The following is a 23,548-nucleotide window of genomic DNA, read 5'->3' on the forward strand; positions in this document are numbered from 1 at the left end:
GGGGCTGGGGAGGCAGCTTAGGGGGGGGTGCTCGGGAGAAGACGGGGGACCCAGGTCGCATGGCCCTGCTGGCCCCCTGCTCCCAGAAGGCGTTCTGCAGCTTGAATATCATGCTGAGGGGGATGGGGCGCTGACGCGGGGCCCCGCGGGGCTGCGGGCTGGAGGGAGGCATGGGGATGCGGCTGACCGGCTGCCAGCTGCGGGGTAGGGTGCCCGACGGCCCCGCAGCGGCGCCCACTGAGCGGCGGTAGCTGCCCACGTCTGAGCGCCTGTCGCTGGCCAGAGGCGAGACCTTGTAATTGCGCGGCAAGGTGGCGCTGGTGAGATTGTCCTGGGAGAACAAAGGTAAGTTAAAAGAAGGGGCTCAGAAGGCAAAGGAAAGAGCAGAGGGGGAGATGAGCTGAGTATGGTAGCACATGCGCCTGTAAGCCCACCACTCTGGAGGATGAGGCAGGAAGATCTCCGCAAGTTCGAAGCCAGCCTGAACTACATAGTGAGACTGTCTAAGAAAAGACAAAGAGAGAGAGAGAAACAGAGACAGACAGACTGATACAGACACACACACGAGGAGTACAGGAGTGTCCAGCAAAAGTGGAAGTCCAAGAGGAAGCAGGAAGGACACAGGGACCCGGGGACGTGGCCAGGAGGGGGACCCGGGTTCTAGCCCTAGCCTCGCTGCTCACCTTGCCCGAGGCCCCCAGCCCATCCAGGCTGCTCTCTCTCCAGGGCAGCAGCTGCAGGCCTGGCGAGGCAGGCCGCGTGAAGAGGTCCAGGCCTGTGGGACGGAATCATCAGGACGCGGGGCGGGGGGTTGGGGGGAGCTCTGCTCCGGTCCCCCATTCCAGGCCGCCATCACTCACGTTCGTAGCTCGCTGTCTGCGAAGGTTTCTTCTCGTACACCACGTCCAAGTCAGATTCATTCCAGGCTTTAAGGGGGCGTCGGCGCAGCGTCAGGTCATCTGAGGGGAGAAGGAGACGCTGAGTGAGGGTGTGGGGGAGGCTGGATCCAAGCCCCTCCGGTCCCCCAAATTCTGGGGCCTCCGGTTCACCTTGGGCACGCAGAGGCGGGGCGAAGGCACTGCCGCCCGCGCCCAGCAGAGGGCTCCCGAAAGCCCCGGGCGCATCGTAGGCTGAGGCAGGGGGGCGCGGCGAGGGTCCGCGCTCAGGGAAGAAGGCCTGGGGCCCCTCTGCCAGAGGGCTACCACGTGGGGAGCCCGCGCGGCTCAGGAAATCGAAGGGTGCAGGGGGACCTTGCTGGCGGAGTGGGCCCGACCCTGGCCGCGGGGAGGGAGCACGGCCCAGGGGGCTGCCTGCGCCATCAAAGGCGCGGGGCCGGGGCGAGGGCGAGCGGTCCAAGCTGCTGTAGGCCTCCGGCTGAAGGTAGAGTAGGGTGCGCGGCGACGCCGGCCGGCCCTTGGGTGACAGTGGGCTGTACGAATGCAAGGCCGGGGCACTCTCCGAGCGTCCGAATGAGTCTGCGCTGTCGGTGGCCGCCTTTCTCGGGGAGCCTCGGCTGCTGAAGGACTCGGGGATCGGGCTGGAGCTGTACCGGGATTGCTGTGGGGAGGCCACGATGTTGACGGATCAAAGAAGACATTAGTAGAGGGGTCGATGGGAGAAAGCAAACGGGACATTGAAAGTGAACCCAGAGGCCGGGCATGGGGCGCACACCTGTAATCCCAGCATTCTGGGAGGCTAAACCAGGAGGATCCAAAGCGGAGCCCAGGCTGGGCACTTTAGGGAGACCCTGTCTCGAAGTAAAAATAAAATTTAAAAAACAAAACAAAAACTGGGGATGTGTAGTTCAATGCGAACACCCTAGGTTCAAACCACAGCGAGAGAAGGTTCCATTCGACGCAGCTATTTCCCTTCTTGGTATCTTCCCGAAAAAAATTAAAAGTATAGCACGGCGCTATAGGCACACCCATGTTTATAGTGGCACAGTTTGTAATAGCAAATCTTGGAAACAGCTCGAATGCCCATCAGCCAATGAATAGATAAAGATGTGGTTTTTTAATACAATGGAGTACTACTCAGCCATAAAGAAGGATAAGCCTGAGACTTTTCTAAGTAAATGGATGCACCTTGAGACCATTTTCTTGGTGAAATAAATCAGAGACACACATGAGTAAATACCATATTGATTCTCTGGTGTGAGAAACTGAAAGTATGGATGAGGACCAAAGTTTTAATAGATATTGTGAAACAGGAAGAAAATGTGCAAATGAGAAGGGGAACAAGGAAGTGGGGAGGGAAAAAGGAAGGAAGGGAAAAGAAAAAAAAACAAGAAGGAAAAAATGGAAACAAAGCTTTTGTAAATAGGCAGGGAAGAGGGGTTGAAGGGAGGGCAGGGGAATAGGGAGAAAAAGAATGAAGTTATATCTTTTTTTTTTTTTTGGTCTTTTCTTCCGGTACCAGGAATCAAATGCACGACTTTACGCTTGCCAGGTAGGCGTTTTGCCACTGAGCTACATCCCCAGCCCTCAAGAATGAAGTTTTTTCTTTTTTTCAAGAATGAAGTTATGTCATGTACAGGTACACATTCCCTATGGTGAATGGGATCATTGTGTATACCTAAAATGTGCCAATGAACTCTGAAAAAAAGAAGTTGGACCTAGGTAGAAATTTTGGCAGTGAGCCCAGCTGAGGTGTGCTGGGGAGAGAGCTCTAACTTGGGGCCTTCACTGTCCCCTTTGTGCGACTTAAGTTCTAAAGTTTGTTGGTTGAGACAGGGCCCCTTCGTGCGACTTTGGAAAAGACCTCTTTCGAAACATCCTGGGGTGCTGTTAGATGTCCACTGCCACGGTTCCCTCTTTTTCTTTTGGTAGCAGGAATCGAACTCAGGACCTTGTGCCTGCCAGGGCAAGCACTTATGCCACTAAGCTAGATCCCCAGCCCCGGTTCCCGCTGTCAAGGGTCCTTGAAGACCCCACAACCAAAGAGAGCAGCTTTGTTTGAAATCCATGCCTCGGGCCTGGAGAGAAACTATCTTTGGGGGCTGCGGGCCGAGCCCAGGCTCACCCTAGTGGGGGCTCCAGCCTGCGAGCCAGGAGGTGCCGGCGAGTCTGACCACAGCGACTCCAGCTGCTTGGTCAGTTCGTCCACCTTGGCGGCCGCGGTGTCTAGCTCCATCTGCTTCAGGTCCATGTGCTTCATGGCCAGCGCTGCGGACAGAGCAAGGGTCAGGACCAAGCCTCGGGCCGGCCCGGCCCCGCCCTCCAGGCCCCGCCCCGCCAGCGCTCACACTGGAAATTCAGGTCCAGGAGGTCCCGCGCGCTCTGGAAAGCCTCGCTGTCCATGGTGCCAGCCGCAGCGGGGCGCCTGCGCGGTGGGGGAGCGGCTCAGATCCTGTCCCCGGAACTCGGGGCCCAGGGAGCACGACTGTGCAAGCCCTTCCACTGCCCCAGCTGGGAAATGGCAGCTCCTGCAAAGCCAAATCCACAGGCTCCAAATCCACTTGGAAGACTCCAGATAATCCTCTCTGTATCTCTATCTTCAGCTCTCTAGCTCTATCTTTTTTTCTTTCTTTCTTTCATTTTTATTTTTATTTTTATTTATTTATTTTTTTTTGTATTTTTGAGACAGGCTTTCGCTATACAGTTCAGGCTGGCCTTGAACTCACTTTGTAGCCCCTGCTGGTCTGGAACTCGCAATGATCCTCCTGCCTCAGCCTCCTGAGTGCTCGGGTTACAGGCTTGCGCCACCACGCCTGGCTCTCTAGCTCTATCTCGATCTCTGTATCTCTATTGTTACCTCTGTCCCAGCACTGGGGATCAAAACCAAGGGGCACTGGACAACTGAACTACTTCCCAGCCTATTTTATTTTATTTTTGGAGACAGGGTCTCTCTACGTAATGTATCCAGGTTGGCCTTCAACGCTATTTCACTTTCTTCACATGGCTCCTCATCCATCTCTTTATCTCAGCCCTGCTGAAATGTCTTAACTCCTAGCTGGGCATGGTGACACATGCCTGCAATCCCAGTACTCTGGGAGGCTGAGGCAGGACAATCACATGTTTGAACTCAGCCTCCGGGCGATTGAGCAAAATCCTGTCTGAAAAACAAAACAAACAAAAAGGCTGGAGGGCCAGGGATACAGCTCAGTAGCACAGCACCTGCCTGGCAAGGGCAAGGTCCTGAGTTCAAGTCCCAGTACAAAAAAAGTAAAAGGCTGGGAATGGGGGAAGGCAGGGAGAGAGAGGTTTCTCCTCGGTGCCAGTGGGCAGAGAATGAAATAAGAACTAGAAGTTCCTGCACTGAGCACCCTCGGGGACCCAGGAGACGCTGCTTGCCGCTGAACACTCCTGTGTTGTACTAGAACCCTTGCTGGTGACTAGGAGCATAAGGTAATAGAACCAACCGGCACTACTTTCGGGGCCACTGTCTTGCAGAAGTTTGCTAAAAGGGGGTTGCCCTCAGCCTTCAGTCCATGATCAAAACCAGCCTAGTAGCCAGAAGCTAATCAGACACATTTGTGCAAAGTCACCTCCAAGAAGTCCCTTGCTCCGCGTTTCCCACCGGGATCCAGCTCATTTTTCTACACAGCTGCCAGCACCCTGAAGGGGTCCTGGAGATCAATGAGCCCTGTGTCCCTCCCCCTTATGTCCCCACCCAGGGGAGGCATGGCCCGCAGAGGGGCTGGTGGGAGGAGGGACCCGCCCAGAGGGAGGGAGCACAGCCACCGGGAACCAGTCAAGCCAGCACCGTCTCCATCCCCATGGCAGCCGCCATGCCCGCCAGCCTGTCACCGCCCTCTGCCCCAACCTCTAGGCTGTGGCGGTCCAGGCGTGGGCAGCAGGGCGTGCCGGGGCGTGCCGACACCAGCCTCAGTCTGGGAAGCCGCGGGAACAGGACCAGTCAGGGCTGCGGCTCATCTGGGTGTACTGGGAGTGTGTGAGCTTGGCCAACGAGTCCTCTCTGCTCCTAAGGCCTCAGTTTCCCCACAGTGAATGGAAGCAAACTAGCTACTCTGAGAGACCCCTTCAAACTCTAAGAGGGCTCCACTCTGAAACTGTCAGGACCCTGAGATTGTAATTAAAGTTCTGCAGATCCCAGCACTTGCCTGTAATCCCAGCACTCAGGAGGCTGAGGCAGGAGGCTCACCACGAGTTTAAGGCCAGCCTGGGCCACATATTAAATTCAAGATCTGCCTGATACTTGGTCTCAAAAAATAAAATAAAACAAAATAAAGTTCCACAGATCCTGAACTCCTCAGCTTGAGAGTCTATTGTTGGAAAGTTCTAAACCCAAGATTCTGTCTTTGGAACACTCTGGACTTCCCTCATTTCATAGCCCCACTTTCTATCCCAGGAACGAACTGTCCTGGAAATCTAGAGGAGATAAAAGCACAAATAAGCAATCAGGCTTTGTGGGTTCAAATCTGGTAGGACCACTTGCTGGTCCTGATCAGCATGGATCAGTTTCCTGATCTGTAAAATGGGGAGAAGTAACAGTACACCAAGGAGGACTATTAGAATTCAGGGTTCCGAGAACTGAAACCTCACAAAGCAGAGACTATAGGACTCAAAACGGGGCTTTTAAAATCTCAGTGACACAGGAAACACTTTGTGTCTGTTAAAATATAAAAAAACTGTCAAGTCAGACAGGCGTGGTAATGGGCATCTGTAATCCCAACACTTTGGTTTTTTGATTTTTTTTTCCCCTGGTACTGGGAATCGAACTCAGGACCTTGAGTTTGCCAGGCAGGCGCTTGCACCGCTTAGCTACATCCATGGCCCAATCCCAACACTTTGGAAGACCGAGGGAGGACCGAAAATCTGAGCCCAGCCTGGGCAATTTAGCAAGATCCTGTCTCAAAATAAAAAAATAAGCCGGGCGTGCTGGTGCACACCTGTAATCCCAGCACTCGGGAGGCTGAGGCAGGAGAATAATTGCGAGTTCGAGACCAGCATGGGCTAGAAAGTGAGCTCAAGGCCAGCCTGAACTGCATAGACCCTGTCTCAAAAAGACAATCAATCAATCAATAAAAGGGCTGGGGATGTAGCTCTGTGCAAAAGCCCTGGTTCAGTGCCCAGGACCGAAAACACAAATCAATTCTACGCGGCCTCCAGAGCCAGCAATTCCAGCAGTAAGCGGTTCTTCTGAGGATTGCATGATCCGCCATTGTCTAAGATTCTCAGGCTCCACCCTGACATCCTAAGGAAATACCTGCCCTGGGCGTGGGGCAGACCCCGAGGCTAGTGCGGGTGGTGGGCGCGCCAGAGCCGCCAGGGGGCGCCGGGTCACCGCCTGACCTCGACCAAGCAGGAGGGCGAACACAGCGCCTGAGCTCAGGCCCCGGGAATGCGCGGCGGGCCCGGGCAGGTGTGCACCTCTCGAGGCGGGGGAGCGGGCTGGGCGGGGCGCGGGCCGCGGCTCTGTTCCCAGGCCCCTGCCCTCTGCCCCCAGTTCCTCATCTGGGCTTCCCTCCAACTCAGGCTCCACATTCCTTCCGGGGATTCCCGCCCACCTCAGTATCCTCTCCTGGGCTCCCCTCTCCACCACCAGCTCTCTCAACCCGGCCTCCTCAGCAGCCAGCCAGGTTCTTTGGGGTTAAAGATCCTGTGGGCTTTCTGGAGGCGTCCTTAGTAGGAACCTGGTCAGGGCGCCAGCATAGACTGGGAATACCAGGATGGAATCCTTCGCTTGGTCGGGACACAGTGTCGCTGGCAGAGCTACCTCCCCCGTTTTCTCTGGGGCTTGATTTTCCCTTCTGTGGAATGGGCTGGGAACTTCTTCTCACTCTGCCTCTACTTCAAGCTAGTTAGCGTCTCTACCTCAGTTTCCTCGTGTGTTTAATGGGCACATAAATACCTTCACCTTAAAGGGGTGTGAGGATTGGCTGACCTAATTTATGTACGGTGTTTACAACAGTGCACTGCATGAAATGAGGTTCACACATCCTGAATCCTTAATCATCGGCCTTCCTTGATGGATCATTAAGATAACATAGGGTTAGCCAGGGTGTGGCACGCCTGTAATGCCACCACTCTGAGATGCTGAGGAGGAGGATCTCAAATTCAGGCCCCATGCAGGGTAACTTATTTATTTAGGGAGACCTTATCTCAATAAATAAATACAAATAAAATGGGCTGGGGATGTTGCTCAGTCCAAAGGTCCTGAGTTCAATTCCCAGTACGGGATCCCCCCAAGGAAAAGCAAAACAAAAAACTACACAGGGTCACCACAGAGTGACCTCAAGACCCAAAGTAACATGTAACCCCCCAAAGGGTCTTTCAACTTTTTTTTTTTTTTTTTTTTTGAGACAATGCTGTCTTGCTATGCAGTTCAGGGGAGCTTTGAACTCACTCTGTAGTGCAAGCTGGCCTCAAACTTGAAGTGATCCTCCTACCTCAGCCTCCCAAACATGGATCACAGGTATGCACCTCTACACCCATCTCGGAAACTCTTTCTTTTGAGACAGGGTCTCACTACGTAGTCCAGGCTGGCCTCAAACTCAGGCGATCCTCTTGCCTCAAGCCTCCCAAGTGCTGGGATTACAGGCTTTCACCACCATACCAAGCCAAAACTGTTTCTGAGATCCTAAAGTCTCTGAATTTTGATGCCTGGGGTCCCAATCCCCTGAGCCCTTGAATTTTGGGGTCCTAAATTCCCCATCCATTCCTGAGTTCTGGCAGGTGATCATTCCTAGTAACTTGGACTAGAGCAGGAAAGCTCTGGAAGAGTCCAGACAGAAGCAAAACCCCAGGCTAGGGGTGTCCTGCTAGCCAGCCTCCGTTTCCCCACTAGTAGATAAGAGTCCTGCCCTGGGGTCCGCTAATCTCGTGAAAGGCGGAACGCTTGAGTGTGACCTCTGGGCAGTTGCCAAAGACTTCTCTGGGCCACAGTGCCCGTCCTGTCTACCTGCCAGACCTGAGCTAGGCATGACACATGCCCTGTGTTGGCAGCCACGGTTATTATTTTTAATTTCATTTCACGCTGTCACTGAATGCCCTTCAAACCTAGACATTAGCCAACGTCCCTCTCTGGTCAGGTGCCCCCCCCATGACACATGGGGGTGGAGAGAAGAGAGAGACGGAGGGAGAGGCCTGTCCACCCCCACCCTCCCTCAAGGACACCTCCAGAATTAGCCTCTCTACTTTTCTTATCTCCCAGTAACTCAGGTCAGACAGCCAAGTGTGGGGGTGACAGTCTCACCCGGGGTCAGGGCAAGGAGCCCCAAGAAGGAGAAGGGAGGAGATGGAGCCCTGGCCCCTAGGAGAGCTGCCAGAGAGCAAGGCAGAAGCCAAACCTGACCCCCAACACGACTGTCCGTGTCTCCTCCAAGCCTCAGTTTACCCCCTCCCCCGTGCAATGCATAAATGCCTGGCTATGCAAGCCTTCCAGAATCCAGCCCCCTGCTCTGGAATACAAACCCTGTGTTCTGGAATTCAACCCTCCGTTCTGGAATGCTATCCTGGACTCCAGAATGACCTCTGCAAACCCCTGATGGCTCACACCACCCTCGTGGGGCAACTGGAGGCCTCCCGCCTCCGCCAGGGGGCGCCCTGGGGCGGATGTCCCTCTGGTTAGGCAGGTCTGACGCCCGGGTTAATGACATGTTGGGGTTCGCTCAGCGGCACAGAGTTGGTTGGAGAGCTGCCCCGGTTTTCTCACCCCCCTGCCCCCACCCCAAAGCCGGAAAGTGGGGGAAGCGCCGAGACATAGCCTGCGGAGGGACCCAGGGTACTCGTTCCGCTCCTTTCCAGAGACCCAGGTTCCACTATCCCCGCCCACCCCGGGTTGAGCTCAGAGACGCAGCCGAGAAGGCAGCTGGAAGGCGGCAGGGGTGACCACCCAGTCCACAGCCCCACCATTCCAGCCTCCTATTTCTGCCTGAGTCAGGAATCCGACACCCCAGTATTACCTAAGGGCTCAGACTTCCCAGGGCCCCCCACTCGAGGAACTCAGGGACCCCAGCTCCAATGTCTCCCCAAGACCAAAGGGTCTGTGTCTTCTATTCTAAGAACTCAGGCATCTGCGCCCCTTTTCTCCTGCCCAGTAAGTCAGAAAACTGAGTTTTCTCTTTCCAGGGGACCCAGACGTCTGCGCACCCCACATTCTGCCCCGGGACCGGAGTCTGAATCCCTTCCCAGTCCTCCAGGGCCCCTGGACCCCAGGGGAGCGGAACTCACGGGTCCGAGGCAGATCCTGGCACGGGGGGCTTCCTCCGGCTCCGGTTCCAGCTTCGGGGAGCCGAGGACGGGGCGGGGCGGGAGCCGGGAACAGGTTAGACGACGTGACTTGGGCTGGAAGGGAGGCGGGCCCGCGGGGGAGGGGGAGCGAGGTCACCTCGAGCACCTTGGGACTTGTAGTCCCAGAAGGCAGGACGCGGTCCGAGACCTTTCCATAGGGATTCACCCGGAGTCCATTTCACAGATAGGAAGAACGAGGCCCCGAAGCCGTGGGCAACCAAGGCTGTGACGTGCAGAAAACCTGAGACTCCCACTTCATTGTGGTTGCAGAAGATGGACTCCTGAACCTTTCCCCAACTCTCTTGGCTCCGTTTCCCCTTTCTGGAGTAAAGAGCTGGACATCACCACAGGGGTGGGAGACAGGAGGCTAGGGAGATGGGACTCAGATTCCCCCTCCTAGAGCGAGAGGAGCGCCGCACTAAATCAGTATCCTCTCAGGCTCTGAGCCTCAATCTCCCCGTCGGTTAAAAAAAAAGGCGGGGTGGGAGGATTGGATCTGTACGGGATTCCCCATCAAGAGCTGGAAGCGGCTGGACTACAAACCCCAGGAGGATGCGCGACCGAAGCCCGGGGCCTCGCCCTTCGGGTCCTCTGGGAACTGTAGTCTCGGATCCCGCAGGGGCAGCGCTCCAGTCTCCCGCCCACGGTCGGGGAAACTGTCTGGGGATCCCTGGCGGAGAGAACACTTCCCCTTCCCCTGAGTCCCCCCACCCGCTCTGGAAAGCCGCAGGAGAAGGCGGGGCATCCCAATTCTGGAGTAGGATCCGAAACCTCGGCAGAGAGGGGGCGGGAAGCGGCGCTGACACACCGGCCAGGAATGCAGTCGGGTCACCCTGTCTAGCTGCGGTCCCTCAGCTCCACCCGTCGCCCCACGCGGGCAGTCCTGGTAGCAAGGAGCGTGGGCGCATCCCCCAAATCCGCGTCCACGTGCCGATGTTTACACGCCCTCAGGACAGGCAAGGGGCGGCGGTCAGGACTCCTGCCCCATCTCCGTTCCTCAAAGCCATGGGAATATTTCCCAAGCACAACAGTAGACCCTCGAGGGTATCTACATGCCTCCTCCGATCCACAAACTAAGTCCCTCAGCTTGCACAGCCGTTTGCGGGTTTGGCTCCGGGGTCCGAGGCTCCTCCCTATGCGCGTAGGCTCCACCCCCTGTGTTTCCCGCTCCCCCAGAATCCAGAGGCCCCGCCCCTGACTGATACTTAAAGCCCTCGGGCGTGATTACCCCCTTTCCTCCATTTTCCGACCTTTCTCACTCAAATCCTAAACTTCCGAGACATCTTGGCCCCTCCAGAAGGGATTCCAACGCTGAAGACAGAGCCCTGCCTACCAGGATTCTTACTTACCCCTAAAAGAATTTCAGCCCAATCGATCTTCCTGTCTCTTTAAGAGTTAGGCCCTCCCGGTGTGACTGCCCCTTTAAGGCGGTGTTGGAACAAATCATTTCTAAGATACTGTGGGGGAGACCTACAGAGACCTAGGGCGGCCCTGACGCCACAGACACAATGAATCCGCTTCTTTCTGGTGTAGATGTCCGGAAAAAGAGCCTATCTTTCGTTATCTACTCTGCATGGGTGGGAATCTTCCCAGTTTTTTCCAGTAAAGCGAACAGGCGCCGAGCGACGACCCCGCGGTCCCAGACACTTGGGCACTCTCGGGAGATGCCCCGCCCACTCGGAGCCACGTGGTCGGCCGCAGGCTTGCACCGCTCCGGCTGCTGGAACTGCGCGTTGTTCCGGCCTCGGGATGGAGGGGACCCAGTCCGGCGGTGAGCGGGCGTGCGGACGGGGTGCGGAGCGGGGACTGAGCAGAGAAAGGGGTGCCCGGGAAAGTCCTGGTGAAAAAAGCGGCATGGCCACACTGGGCTGCGCAGAGATCTCACTTCCCAGCTGGTGTCTTGGGGGGATCAGCGGGGTAGGGAAGAGCACCCCAGGGCTGAAGATAGGGGACGTCCCTGGGAACAGACGGGCAGAGGAGGGACCCGAGGAGGAAACTGCAGCGCTGCTCGCGAGGTCGGGACCGAGGCGCGGGCAGGCGCTCTTCAGGGATGAGTGTGTCAGCAGACCCCTGTTCTCTCCTCCCGCAGGTGCTGTTCGGTTCTCTTGTCCCCGCAACTTTACTGCAATCCGCTCAGCCTCAGAGCCCTCCCGCCTCTCCCTGGAGACACTCACAGGCCCGGATACAGAGCTGTGGCTGATCCAGGCCCCTGCAGACTTTGCCCCAGACTGGTGAGTGGTCCCAGCCCTGCCCTGCTTCAGAGGCTGAGCTTGGGGGGAATTTAGAGGGGGCATTTCCCAGCACCCACAGATGCTGCTTCTAGGCTTCCTTCGTCTTACCGAAAGGTCCTGACCAAGTCTCTGCCTCGCCCTTTCTCCCTCAGCCTCAATGGCCGGCTGGTGCCCCTCTCTGGCTCCCACATCGTCAAGGGCAAGTTGGCTGGCAAGCGGCACCGGTATCAGGTCCTCGGCACTAGTGACCCCCTGGCTGGGGAAGCCACCCTGCTGGCTCCCTCCGCACAGGCGGGAGGTGGACTCACCTGTGCCCCCGCCCCCCAGGGCAGCCTAAGGATCATTGAAGGTCCCCAGGAACCCCTGTCAGGGCTCCCTCTGCAGCCCATTCCAACAAGCCCCCCGCCACAGATCCCCCCTGGCCTGAGGCCCCGTTTCTGTGCCTTCGGAGGCAGCCCACCAGTCACAGGGCCTGGGTCGCCCTTGGCACTGAAGTCACCCTCCTCAGGGAAGAGGAAGAAAAGGCAGGTGCCAGAAGGCTGTACTGCTCAAGTGGCAGTGAATGGGCACGCAGTCCCGGAGGTAGAGACGGAAATGGATGTGGGGAAAAAGAAGAAGAAAAGAAAGCACCAGCTGGAAGAACCAGGGCTGATGGAGCCTGCGGGGACAGAGCCCAGGTCTGAGATGTCAGAGCCTCTGGGAGTACTGGTCCCACCCACCTCTAAGAAGCACAAGAGGCAGCCCAAAGAGGCAGAAACCGTGCAGCCAACAGAAAGGACAGCAGAGCTGGACTCTGTAGCCAAAACCGAGTCTCCCAAAGAGGCGGCCCTCTCCCCCACCAAGAAGAGAAAGAGGCAGACGGAGGTGGAAGGGATGCAGCTGGAGGGGGTGACAGTGCAGTCTCAACCACAGGTGACAGGGGAGCTGCAGGAGGAAGCCATCCCTGCGAAGAAGAAGAAGAAGAAGAAAAAAGAAAAGAGGCCAGAGGTGACCATGGAGCCAGGGACTGAGGCAGTGGAGCCAGGGGTGAGATCTCTGGCGCCCCATGGGCAGATAATGGAGCCAGAACTGCCACAGGAAGTTGAGCCTCAGTACGAGGCGACCCTGGAGTCCACCAAAAAGAGGAAGAAAAAAGAAAAGCGGCAAAATGTGATGCTGGAGCCAGGGGCAGAGGTGGTGGAGCCTGAGCCGCCAGGGGACCTGGAACCTCAGGCAGCGCTGGCATCCACCAAGAAGAAGAAGGACAGGGAGCAGAAAGTGGGGGAGCCCAGGACTGAGCTGAGCGACCCACCAAGGGAGGCGGGAGAGCCTGAGCAGCCGGGTAAGGGAGAGCCCCATGCCGGGGCAGCCCTGGGATCCACCAGGAAGAAAAGGAAGCGGGGTGAGGAAAACAGGGTGCCAGAGTCAGCAGAGGAGATGCCAGAGATAGCCCCCCCAGAGGGGATGCCAGAGATAGACCCCCCAGAGGACATACCAGAACTGCCGCTGAATCTGGAGACTAGGGAGGTGGCTCCCGCAGAAAAAAAGAAGAAGCGGAAGCAGCAGCCACAGCTGGATCCTGTGTAGCCTCCCAGGGACACTGAGGAGCTAAAAAAGGCTGAAGGTGACCACCTGGAGCATCAGAAGGTGACGCTGAAGCCGACACCCACTCCCCATGCTCATTCCCCCCCATCCCCAGCCAGCGACTGCACCAGCACTCGGCCAGAGCCTGGCCCTGGACAATGCTTTATTGTCACACCAGCGTGGGGGTCATCGGGGCACCTTGAGAAAGGGCTCGTGCAGGACGTCAAACAGCCTCCGCGCCTTGGGTGGGGAGAAACGAAGAACCAGTCATTAAACAGGCCTCCCTTGGCTACATCTAGAACGGGGTTCTGGCTTTTTTTTCCCCAGCTTAGAGTGGGGCTTCAGGGGTGAGGAGAGAAGCAGCTGATCTGGATTCCACCCCAGACTTCCTACCACCCCCTCAGGCCTGTCTCCCCACCTGTAAGAGGTGGGTGGGATCTGAGGTGCGACTGATTTGGTGGTCACCCCCGTCCCCAGCCCCTCGTGCCCTTCCGCAGAGGGCTTACCTTCTGGGGGCCCAGGCCAGGGCACAGGGCCAGGTCTTGCCGTGACGCTGCCATGAGCTGTTCGAGAGACTGAGGAGGGCGGGAGCGAGGGGTCAGGAGTGGGGTGCACGGAGCCCCACCCTGTCCCAGCTGGTGCCCCCCCCATGCTCCTGGGAGGAGGCTTAGGCCCAGAGGAGCAGGCGGCAGGGAGGTGAAAGGCTGGGGGGCTGCTGAGCCGGGGAAGAGAGGCTTATCAGGGAGGAGCCGCTGGTCCTTACCCCAAAAGTGGACAGGAGGGTCTGACTGTCCGTTTTGTTGACTGACTTCACGGTGGTCAGACATTCAGTGACCTGGAAGGGGAAGAGATGTTGCGCTGGGAGAAGGCCAGCAACCCTGAGCGCAGCGGGGAGGGCAGGGCAGGCTCAAGGCTGAGGCCCTACTTGCTTCCTGGCATGCAGTAGGTGCTCAATCAGTGCTTTTGTTTGGGGACTGATTAAAGGTCAGGTCAGAGTCGTCCCCAGATGGCTGAGGGTGTTAATCAGAGATGAGCCAGGGGCAGGTTCCGCCCAGGGTAAGACCAGAGGCTCTGAAGGTGGCCCTGAGCCAGGACTAGGCTGCTCTCTGCGCCCCGCAATGCCAGGGCAGGGAGCGCCCTCCAGCCTCTATTCATGGACAGATTCATGGACAGATGGGGTCCCAGGAGCACCACTAGTGCATAAGGGCAGTGGTGTCCCTGGCCTGCAGCTGTGGGGGCCACACGGCTCACATTTCTGGGTGATAGCCGCCAAGATTAAAACCCCAGCCCTGCCAATTCCTGGCTGTATGACTGGGCAGGCCCCTTCGCTGCTGTCCTTCCTCAGGTCACCTTCCCCAGGGTGACTGTAAACCTGGAGTCCATGTGCCCCAGCTTGAAGGCAGGTGGGGGAAGGAGCTACCTGTATGCCAGGATCTCCCCTTGGAGCCCAGAATCAACTATTCATTAGCAACCACCGAAAGTGCCCGGAGTGCAGAGTGGTCTGGGACACCGCAGGGATCAGACAGTTCAGCCCTGTCCTCCTGGGGCTCCCAGGCCAGCGGAGACAGAAATCAGTTCCAAATGGTAATGACTGGGATAGGGGAGCTGGGCAGGGACACAGCCTGGCCTGGGGTTCAGAAGGACTTCCTGGAGGGAGGGGCACCCACGCTGGGCAGTAGAGCTGGAACAGGGTAGAGGGAACAGAATGGCAAATGGTCCGAGGGTTGAATACTGGGAGAAGTTCAGGCCTTGGAGAGCAGGGTGAGAAGGGGGGCTTCCCCTCAGGGCACTGGCAAGCCATGGGATCCAGGAGGCCAGGAGCAGGTTTGCACTCAGAAACACCCTCTTGCTGTCTGTGGTGGCCCATACCTGTAATACCTGTAATCCCAGAACTTGGGAGGCTGAGGCAAGAGGATCCCGTGAGTTTGAGGCCAGCCCATAGTACATAGTGAGACCTCGTCTCAAAAAAACCAAAACCAGAGCAAAACAAAAATTCCTTCTCGCTGCCATTAGGGTGCAAGGGGTGAGGGAGGACTTGCTTGGGATAACAAGTGAAGCTCAAGCACCCAGGAGCTGCGGGTGCAGGGCAGTGGGCTCACCCGGGACACGAAGTTGTGCTCCAGCTTCTCCATGAGGAGGTCGGCTGGCTTCTGCTCATAGGCCTTGTAGGTCTCCAGGTACCGCCCAGCTTCCTCGGGGCTGGGGGACAGGACATGGTCAGCCGGTGGGGACTCACATTACAGAGTTGCTTCCTGGTGATCATGATGCTGAGGCCAACATTCCTGGGCTCCAACACGGGGACAGGAAAGCTGTTGGAGTTTCTGGCTCAGGCCCCAACCCAGTCCCCACTGGCTGACCCGGAGCCAATGACTGGATCTCTGGGCCTCAGTTTCCTCATCTGTAAAGTGGGTGGTGGTAGAACTGTGAAGATCAAATGGGTCAGTGCTGCCAGTGACAGGGTCCCGGCTGTTTGCAGCCTGTCTAGGAAATGCTAACTATCTTAGAAGGGATGTCAGGGCTCTTGGTCCCAGCCTCTGCACTGTGTTTGGGAGGGAGGGAGGAAAACCAGGAACACTTTTTATTTTTCAGACTGTACCAGGAAGACAACCTCCTGAGACATCAGCTGCCCACCACCAAGAAAAGTGAAACGTTTGAGTTTTTTTTTTCCTTTAAATAGCGTTTCCCAGGCTGGTCTCTAAAACTGGACTCAAGCACTTTTCCTGCCCCAGCCTCCTGAGTAGCTGGGACAATATGCACATGCCACCATTCCCAGCTAAAATCTTTGTTATATATACAGTAAATATTTTTTCTTTGTTTTGAGACAAGGTCTCAATTGTGTAGTCTAGGCTGGCCTGGAATTCATGGTGAACCTCCTGCCTCAGCTTTCCCAGTGCTAGGATTATAGGTGTGTGCCACCACGCCCAACACTTACAGTTTTTTGAGACAGGGTCTTTTTTTTTTTTGTCTTTTTGACATAGTCTCTCTATGCAGTTCAGGCTGGCCTTGAACTCACAACGATTCTCCTGTCTCAGCCTCCCCAGTGCTGGGATTACAGGCTTACAGGCGTGTGCCACCACACCCGGCTTGAGACAGTCTTGCTATGTAGTTATAGCTGGCCAGCAATCCTCCTGCCTCAGCCTCCCAAGTGGGATTACAAGCATGAGCTACCATGCCTGGTGGCTAGAAATTTTTATTTTATTTTATTTTTTTATTTTTTTATTTTTTTTGGTACCAGGAATCAAACTCAGGACCTTGTGCTTGCCAGGCAGGTGCCTGTGCCAGAAATTTTTAATTATTTTAAATCACCCAATCTTCCTTTTAGATTTCTGGGCTTTATGTTTTACTTTAGAATTTTTTTCCATGACTGGGCGTCATGGTGCATGCCTGTAATCCTAGCACTCAGAAACCTGAGGCTGCCAGGCGTGGTGGCACACGTCTGTAATCCCAGCACTTGGGAGGCTGAGGCAAGAAGATCATTGAGTTTGAGACCAGCCTGAGCTACAAAGTGAACTCAAGGCCAGCCTGAACTGCATAGTGAGAGCCTGTCTTAAAAAAAAAAAAATAGGAAAAAAAAGAAACCTGAGGCAGGAGGATCACCGCAAATTCAAGGCCAGCCTGAACTGTATAGCAAGACCCTGCCTCAAATAAATAAATAAATAAATATATTTAAAAAAATTTTTTTCCTACCTCAGGATTATAAAAAGTATCTTTTTTTCCCCCTGTCTTTTTGAGACAGTCTCTCTATGCAGTTCAGGCTGGCCTTAAGCTCACTTTTCTTTTTTTCTTTTTCTTTTCTTTTTTTTTTTTTTTAACAGTGTCTCACTATGCAGTTCAGGCTGGCCTTAAGCTCACTTTTCTTTTTTTCTTTTTCTTTTCTTTTTTTTTTTTTTTAACAGTGTCTCACTATGCAGTTCAGGCTGGCCTTGAGCCCACTTTGTAACTCAGGCTGCTCTCGAACTGCACTGATCCTCCTGCCTCAGCTTCCGAGTGCTGGGATTACAGGTGTGCGCCATCACGCCTGGTTTGTAAAAAGTATCTTAATATGATTTCTTGGGCTGGGGATATAGCTCAGCAGCACAAGCACCTGCCTAGCAAGCACAAGGTCCTGAGTTTGATTCCCAGTACCAAAAATAAAAAAGATTTCTTCTACCTTTTTTTTTGGGAGAATTGAACCCAAGGCCTTCATAGTTTTTTGTTGTTTTTTGTTTTTTTTTTCGGTACCGGGAATCGAACTCACGACATTGCGCTTGCCAGGCAAGTGCTGTGCTGCTGAGCTAAATCCCCAGCCCCTTTGGTGTTTTTAGTTTTTTGGGGTTTTTTTGTTTTTTTTTCCGATACCGGGAATCGAACTCACGATGTTGCGCTTGCCTGGCAAGCCAAGGCCTTCATAGTGAGGTACATCCCCAGCCCTGTTTTTAAAAAGAGGGTCTCAAGTTATATACTGGTACAAATTCTGTATGATGCATGTGATCATTGTGTATGCCTAAAATGTACCGATAAAATCTGATTTTAAAAGAAGACCTGTTCCCACATCGTGTAGCGGTTAGGATTCCTGGTTTTCGCCCAGGCAGCCCAGGTTAGACGCCCGGTGTGAGAACGCATTACTTTAGGGGTGGGGATTTAGCTCAGCAGCACAGTGCCTGCCTGGCAAGCATGAGGTCGAGAGTTCAATTCCTGGTACCGGAAAAAAAATAAAAATAAAAATAAAAAGAAGACCTGTAGACCACAATAAATAAATAAATTAATTTTAAATAGGTCTCACTAAGTTGCCCAGCTGGGCTTGAATTTGTGATCCTCCTGCCTCAGCCACCCAGACTGTTGGGATTACAGGTATGCATCACCATGCCGGGCGGGCTTCTAATACTTTTTGTTTTGGGGTTCTGTTTGTTTGGTTTTGGTTTTTTCAATCAGCAATAATCGCGCCTCAGAGAAACCTCATTGGCTACGATACTGCCACTGCGCAAAGCTGGTTTTGGTTTTCTGAGACAGGGTCTCCCTACATAGTTCCAGCGTTTGGCCTGGGCTTTTAACCCAATACGTAGCTGAGCGCTGGGATTCCAGGCAGGCACCATCTTGCCGGGCTCTGTATCTCCATCACCTGTGGCCACACAGAGATACGAAGGCCCCGTGTGACAGGTGAGGCCCGAGACAGCAGGCTCACAGAGAGGGAGTTGACAGTGGAGCTGGGGGGAGTGGGGGGCAGAGCCTGAGCTAGGGACGGCCCTCTCACCTCCAGGCGAGGATCAGTGTGCAGTCGGCCAGGATGCACATCTTAGCCAGCTCCTTGAGGGCCTGCTGAGGGTCTTTCTGGAGAAGAAGGAAGTCAGAATTAGAGACCTGGGAGAGGGCAAGCACTCGGAGTTTGAAAACAGCACAGTGGGCCAGGGATATAGCTCAGCAGCACAGTGCCTGCCTGGCAAGAGCAAGGTTGTGAGTTTGATTACCAGTACCAAAAAAAAAAATTGTCATATGGAGTTGGAGGAAATGAAAACAGCAGTTTGTTTAGGGTGCCACGAGCCTTTTGCTCCCGGACACCCCCTCTCCTCCTCTAGGGTACCTGGCCTGTCCAGGGCAGTGTCAGGACCCCACAGTGACCCTGACTGCCCTGCCTCTGCCTCCTGGGCTCAGTCTAAGGGGGAAGCTCCATACCCAGACAGTGGGGACGGGAGGAGCCAGGCAGCCAGGCGGGTGAGGAGGAGCCAGAGGGGTGCCTGAGCCTCCAGGGCGCTCAGGGAGGGCTTCTGGGATGAGGGGACATCTGAGCTGAGAGCAGAGGGGAAGGGAGCACAGGAGAACAGGAAGGGCCTCCAGACACAAGCGCGGGCTGTCGGGGGAAGGCAGGCTTGGGGAGACAGCCCGCAGGCTGTGGGGTGCAGGGCGAGGTGAGCGATGGGCCTGGAGCGCTGGATGGCAGTCAGGTCACAGAGGGTTCCAGGCTGTGCCAGGGAGGAGAACTGACTCCTAGGGGAGCCCTGGAGGGTTTTGAGCAGGGGAAGGCTAACACCAAATCTATGCTTCAGAAAGAATCCTCTGGCTGCTGGATGGACAGGAGGGGGCCAGTGGAGGCCATGTGACTGGGAAGGAGGGTGCATCAACCTGGGCAGGGGCTCTGGGGATGGAGGATGAAAGCAACTTTAAGAGATATTTAAAGCCAAATGTGGAGGTGCACACTTGTAGCCCAGCACTGGGGAGGCTGAGGCAGGAGGATCCCTGTGAGTTCGAGGCCAATCTGGGCTATAAAGTGAGTTCAAGACTAGCCTGAACTGCATAGTAAAACCCCATTTCAAACAAAAACAAAAACAAAACATTTAGGTGGCAGCGGGCAGGCACCTGTTAGAAGCAGGTGTAGAGAAGGAGACACTGGGGCTGGGGATTTAGCTCAGAGGCCCAGCGCCTGCCCAGCAAGCTCAAGGTCGTGAGTTTGACCCCTGGTACCAGTCTCAGATACAGAAATTGGTTCTTCACCCATGTTTTCACATGTACTTCCTGAAAGGGACTCAACACCCATTTTTCTGGTGGGAAGAGTGAGGAGCGGCCACTTACCACATCCACCTGGATCAGCAGGATGCGCAGGGCAAAGTTCTTCCCCAGACTCTGCAGCCGCTTGTGGATGTAGTCGGGGTGCAGGTTGTGGTAGCGGAGGCTGGCGGGGCAGGGAAAGGGGGCTCTTGTCTCAGTGGTCCGGAGGCCCCAGCAGCCTCTTCAGCCACAGCATTGTGCAGTCCCCGGAGCACAGCACAGGCAGCAGCCTCACCAGATCTGAAGCCTTTCGAGGCTAAACTGCTTGCCCAAGGGCACCTTAAAGCAAGGCCGTGGCAGGGATGCAGCCTGCCTGTGGCGCTCTGGGAGCCTGAGGCCCTGGTTTCCTTTCTGAGGATGGACAAAGCTTGGGCTTCAGGGCGGCGCACAGGATCGGGGCCCTAAGGTATGTGGCCTGCACAGGGTGGACAGGGAGGCTGCACAGCTGGGCCTGGGAAGCAGGGGCAGGGGCTTCTCTCCCCAGCTACCTGCAACTGCTTGAAGTTTCTCTTCCTCTGTCTGCAGAGGAGCCGGGGGTGGAGGTGTAGGGGTCAGGGAAACCCTGTTCTTGTCAACTCAGGAATACCTGGGATAGTCTGCCCGCCTCTGTCAGACCACAGATCACAGGCCCAGCTCCTCCCTCAGACCCGGGGTCCAGCTCCTAGCTCCTCTTGTTCCAGGCACCTCCAAGCCACATGCAGGGTCAGAGCCAGCCTGGTCAAGCACAGAGATCACCCTGAAAGGCCCAGGAGACAGGACCATGACCTCAGGCCTGGTTACACTTCCTGAAGGCGGCAGCCTGAGCTCACCTGAGGAAGAGGGCACAGGTGCTCTGGCCCAGCACGTAGTCAGGGACCACTTCGCCAAACTCCCAGGGCACATTGCGCACGAACTTCAGCACAGGGTTGCCTCTCTGCGGAGGGAGGAAGGGCAGAAGCCACCCCCAGGGATGCCCCTTGGCTGTGGCAGTCAGCGCAACCCTCTCCCTTCCCACACCCTCACCCTCCGCCCACCAGGCCTCTGGCCTTCAACTTCTGTGTCCTCAGATGGAACTTCTGCCTCCTTCACATCCCTCTCCCAGTCCCAGCTGCTGCCCAAGCCCCGGGCCTCCTGCCCCAGTGCAGTCTCCTCCCTGTGACCTGCTCAACAGGCCCGCCTCTCTGAATTGCCCTCATGTTCTGCCCTGAACTCACTCTGTATTTAGCCCAAGTCTGGAATTCTGTGAGCAAGTCGAGCTCTAATCCATCCACTGAGGATTTATAGAGCACATACTGTGTCTCAGTGCAGGGGGTTCAGGGACCAGGATGGACCAAGCTCCCTACCCTCCTGGGGGACACTCACCCTCCTGGGGTACTGTGATAAAGTAAGAAAGGTAACTGCAGTCTCTGTCCCTGATTCCTGTCCCCAAAACTCTTGGGGACGGGGACACAGGGAGAATCTTTTGTTCTGATGTTTGACCTGGGAGTGAATTCCTCACACATAGCTCCTGAGGCCTTTGCAATTCCAGGCAAAGGGGCATCTTCTGTGCTCATGAGGCAACTCTTGGTGGCCCCCAAAAGGGTTCAAAATGAGGCTGGTGGTCAGGGAGTAACCAGAGAACAGGACAAGAGGGCCAAAGGTTAAAGTGATCACTAGTGGACAGTGTTGTAATCAATCTTGCAATGTAATGAAGCCTCCATAAAAAGCCAAAGAGCCAGGGTCTTGCCGGCTTCAGGTCGGCTGAGCACATGGAGACTGGGCGTGGGGGCACTGCCCAGAGGCCAGGGAAGCTCCGCACCTGTCTCTGTCCCCACGTGTGACTTCATTGGGCTGTTCATCCACATCCTTGATTCTAATCTTTATGTATTTCTTTCTTTATTTTTCTTTTTTTGTGGGATTGGGGATTGAACCCAAGGCCGCCATACTGAGCTACAGCCCCAGCCCTTTTTAATTTCTTTTTAATTTTTTTTTTTTTTTTTTGGTGCTGGGAATTGAACTCAGGACCTTGCGCTTGCCAGGCAGGCGCTGTACCACTGAGCTACATCCCCAGCCCCATAATCTTTTATTTTGAGTTAGCATCTCTCTAAGTCACTAAATTGCCCAAGCTGAACTTGAACTCATAACCCTCCTGCCTCAGCCCCTCAGCGTGCAGGAATTACAGGTGTAATTACACCTGGCTTCTGTTCTTTAGTAATAACTCTGGAAATAGAAGTGTTTCTCAGAGTTCTGTGAGCCCCTCTGATAAATCAATCCAATCTGCAAAGGACGTCCTGGGAACCCACATTTATATGCCAGGGTAGGTGGAGGCAACGTGGTGACCCAGCCCTCCCTGAGTGGGATCTGATGCGGTCCAAGGGGGGGGGGCGGAGCTGAGCTGAGCCAGAGAACACCCAGCAGGTGTCGCTGCCAAGCTGTGTGGTGTAGACAGAGCAGCGACGTGGCTGGGGGCAGAAGTGTGAGTGATACGCAAGTGCAGAAGGGAAAAATGGGCTGCTCTGGTGTGGAGTGCTGGGGATGGAAGCCAGGGCTTCTCCCATGCTAGGCAAATGCTCTAGCCTCAGCCCTTTATCATTTTAAGATAAGATCTAACTAAGTTACCCAGGCTGGTTTGAACTTGCAAATCTCCTGCTTCAGCCTCACAGAGCCGTGATTACAGGCGTGCACCACCATGCCTGGCTGCCCTTTTTATTTTTATTTTGTATCAGAGTCTTGCTAAATTGCCCAAGCTGGCCTTGAACTTGCAGTCCTCCTACCTCAGCCCCCCAAGTAGCTGGGATTACAAGTGTGCACCATTCTGCTTGGCTCCAACTTCAAGTTTTAAAGATTTTGTCCACTTCACTCACTAGAATGACCAGACTAAAAAAGACAAACAATGGCCAACTGCACACACCTGTGATCACAGCTACCCAGGAGGCTGAAGCAGGAGGATCACAATTTCAAGTATATAACATGGCGAGACCCTGTCTCAAAACAGAAAAGGGCTGGGCATGTAGCTCAGTGTCAGAGCACTTGCCTAGCATGTGTGAGGCCTCAGGCTCCATCCTCAGTGCCAGAATAAGGAAAGAAGTAAGTGGCAGGGATGGACTAAGTCACTTGCCCTGGATCACACAGCTATTGCACAGCACAGCAGGGATTCAGACTCAGGATCGTGTTCATTTATTACGTTTTTACTAAATAAATGAACTGGAAAAGTGCTGCACAGAAACATTCATGGCCCCTACAGAAAAGAGCTGGGAGGGGCTGGGGATTTAGCTCAGGTCATGAGTTTGATTCCTGGGACCGGAAAAAAAAAAAGAAGTTCAAAAAAGAGCTGGGGGTGCTGAGGATGTAGCTCAGCAGCACAGCACCTGCCTAGCAAGCACGAGGTCATGAGTTTGATTCCCAGTATCGGGAAAACAAACAAACAAACAAAAAAAGAGCTGGGGCACCCTTGACCCACACCTAGTTGTTAAATGAATGAATGAATGCAGGTGGGCCCTGTGAATGAATGAATGGCACTGCTGAGGACCAAGTGGATCAGCTCAGATGACTTCCTGCCCCTGCCCACAGCCACCCGAGGAACAGGGCCCCCCAAAACTTCAGGGCTCCATTCTGTCTACTCCCTTACCTGCCGGGGGCTCACGATGATGCTGTTGGATTTGGCCCCTGGTTTCAGGGCCGGGTGGGGGGTCTCTCCTGCCAAGGGTTCCGGCCCTGTGGGGCATGTGACCACAGCCCCTCCTGCAGGCCGGGAGATGGCGTACTCAGCGTAGGTCTGCGGGGCACCCTGGGCCGAGGTCTCGGAGGTCTCCACAGTGGGAAGGCTTCTTGTGGATTTGAATAAGGGCTTGGCCTGTGGGGAGAAAGGAGGCTTTAGGGGCTTGGAGTGGGAACGTGTGAGGGCCTGTGTGTCCCACCCCCTCCTCTGGGTTGCGCCAACCTCCTTCTTCCCAGTGCGCTTCCCAGTGCCCCTTAAGACCCGGGACCTCAAAATCTAAATCCAAGCTAGAAATGGTACCTTCCAGAGACTCAGGAGGCTGAGGCAGGATGATCGAAAGTTCGAAGCCAGGCTGGGGAACTTAG

At 55.2% G+C, this 23,548-nt stretch overlaps 3 protein-coding genes across 10 annotated transcripts in view; 1 reads left to right on the plus strand and 2 right to left on the minus strand.

The window, feature by feature from the left end:
* The window catches only part of Ppp1r13l (protein phosphatase 1, regulatory subunit 13 like), a gene marked incomplete in the record, with an annotated part of 17,886 nt that extends 7,291 nt beyond the window's left edge, over positions 1-10,595 (minus strand). Inside the window, 7 exon segments of one of the 3 annotated variants that reach the window (XM_013508706.1) lie at positions 1-331; positions 684-775; positions 861-959; positions 1,050-1,557; positions 3,022-3,164; positions 3,245-3,424; positions 10,544-10,595. In XM_013508706.1, coding sequence (XP_013364160.1) covers positions 1-331; positions 684-775; positions 861-959; positions 1,050-1,557; positions 3,022-3,164; positions 3,245-3,299 — 1,228 coding nt within the window. 3 annotated transcript variants of the gene reach the window in all.
* On the plus strand, positions 9,191-13,032 carry Cd3eap (CD3e molecule, epsilon associated protein). Of its 2 annotated transcripts, XM_013508708.1 has the most exons (4): positions 9,191-9,228; positions 10,728-10,986; positions 11,284-11,425; positions 11,578-13,032. In XM_013508708.1, exons 2-4 carry the CDS (start codon positions 10,728-10,730, stop codon positions 12,989-12,991), a joined length of 1,815 nt encoding a protein of 604 aa, XP_013364162.1. In that variant the 5' UTR covers positions 9,191-9,228; the 3' UTR covers positions 12,992-13,032. The 2 variants fall into 2 exon arrangements, with proteins under 2 accessions (XP_013364162.1, XP_005412582.1); XM_005412525.2 differs by lacking the exon at positions 9,191-9,228 and having other exon boundaries at positions 10,728-10,965.
* Positions 13,033-13,131: 99 nt separating this feature from the next.
* Ercc1 (excision repair cross-complementation group 1) overlaps positions 13,132-23,548 on the minus strand; it is a 36,671-nt gene continuing 26,254 nt past the window's right edge. For all 5 annotated transcript variants that reach the window (XM_013508709.1, XM_005412522.2, XM_013508710.1 and 2 more), the window contains exons 3-10: positions 23,094-23,318; positions 20,317-20,420; positions 19,532-19,631; positions 18,219-18,295; positions 15,088-15,187; positions 13,752-13,823; positions 13,495-13,563; positions 13,132-13,228 (exon numbers count right to left, since the gene is read on the minus strand). In XM_013508709.1, the coding sequence (XP_013364163.1) occupies positions 13,175-13,228; positions 13,495-13,563; positions 13,752-13,823; positions 15,088-15,187; positions 18,219-18,295; positions 19,532-19,631; positions 20,317-20,420; positions 23,094-23,318 (801 nt within the window). In that variant the 3' untranslated portion in view covers positions 13,132-13,174. The remainder of the gene's footprint in view (positions 13,229-13,494; positions 13,564-13,751; positions 13,824-15,087; positions 15,188-18,218; positions 18,296-19,531; positions 19,632-20,316; positions 20,421-23,093; positions 23,319-23,548) is intronic.

Source organism: Chinchilla lanigera, unplaced genomic scaffold, assembly GCF_000276665.1.
Source record: "Chinchilla lanigera isolate Chin_1 unplaced genomic scaffold, ChiLan1.0 scaffold00154, whole genome shotgun sequence".
Lineage (NCBI taxonomy): Eukaryota > Metazoa > Chordata > Mammalia > Rodentia > Chinchillidae > Chinchilla > Chinchilla lanigera.

Coding starts and splice junctions, on each gene's coding strand:
- Cd3eap (XM_013508708.1), top strand. CDS start 10,728: ATGTCCGGAAAAAGAGCCTATCTTTCGTTATCTACTCTGCATGGGTGG. Junction 10,987..11,283: donor TGAGCGGGCGTGCGGACGGG/GTGCGGAGCGGG, acceptor CTCCTCCCGCAG/GTGCTGTTCGGTTCTCTTGT. Junction 11,426..11,577: donor GCAGACTTTGCCCCAGACTG/GTGAGTGGTCCC, acceptor TTTCTCCCTCAG/CCTCAATGGCCGGCTGGTGC.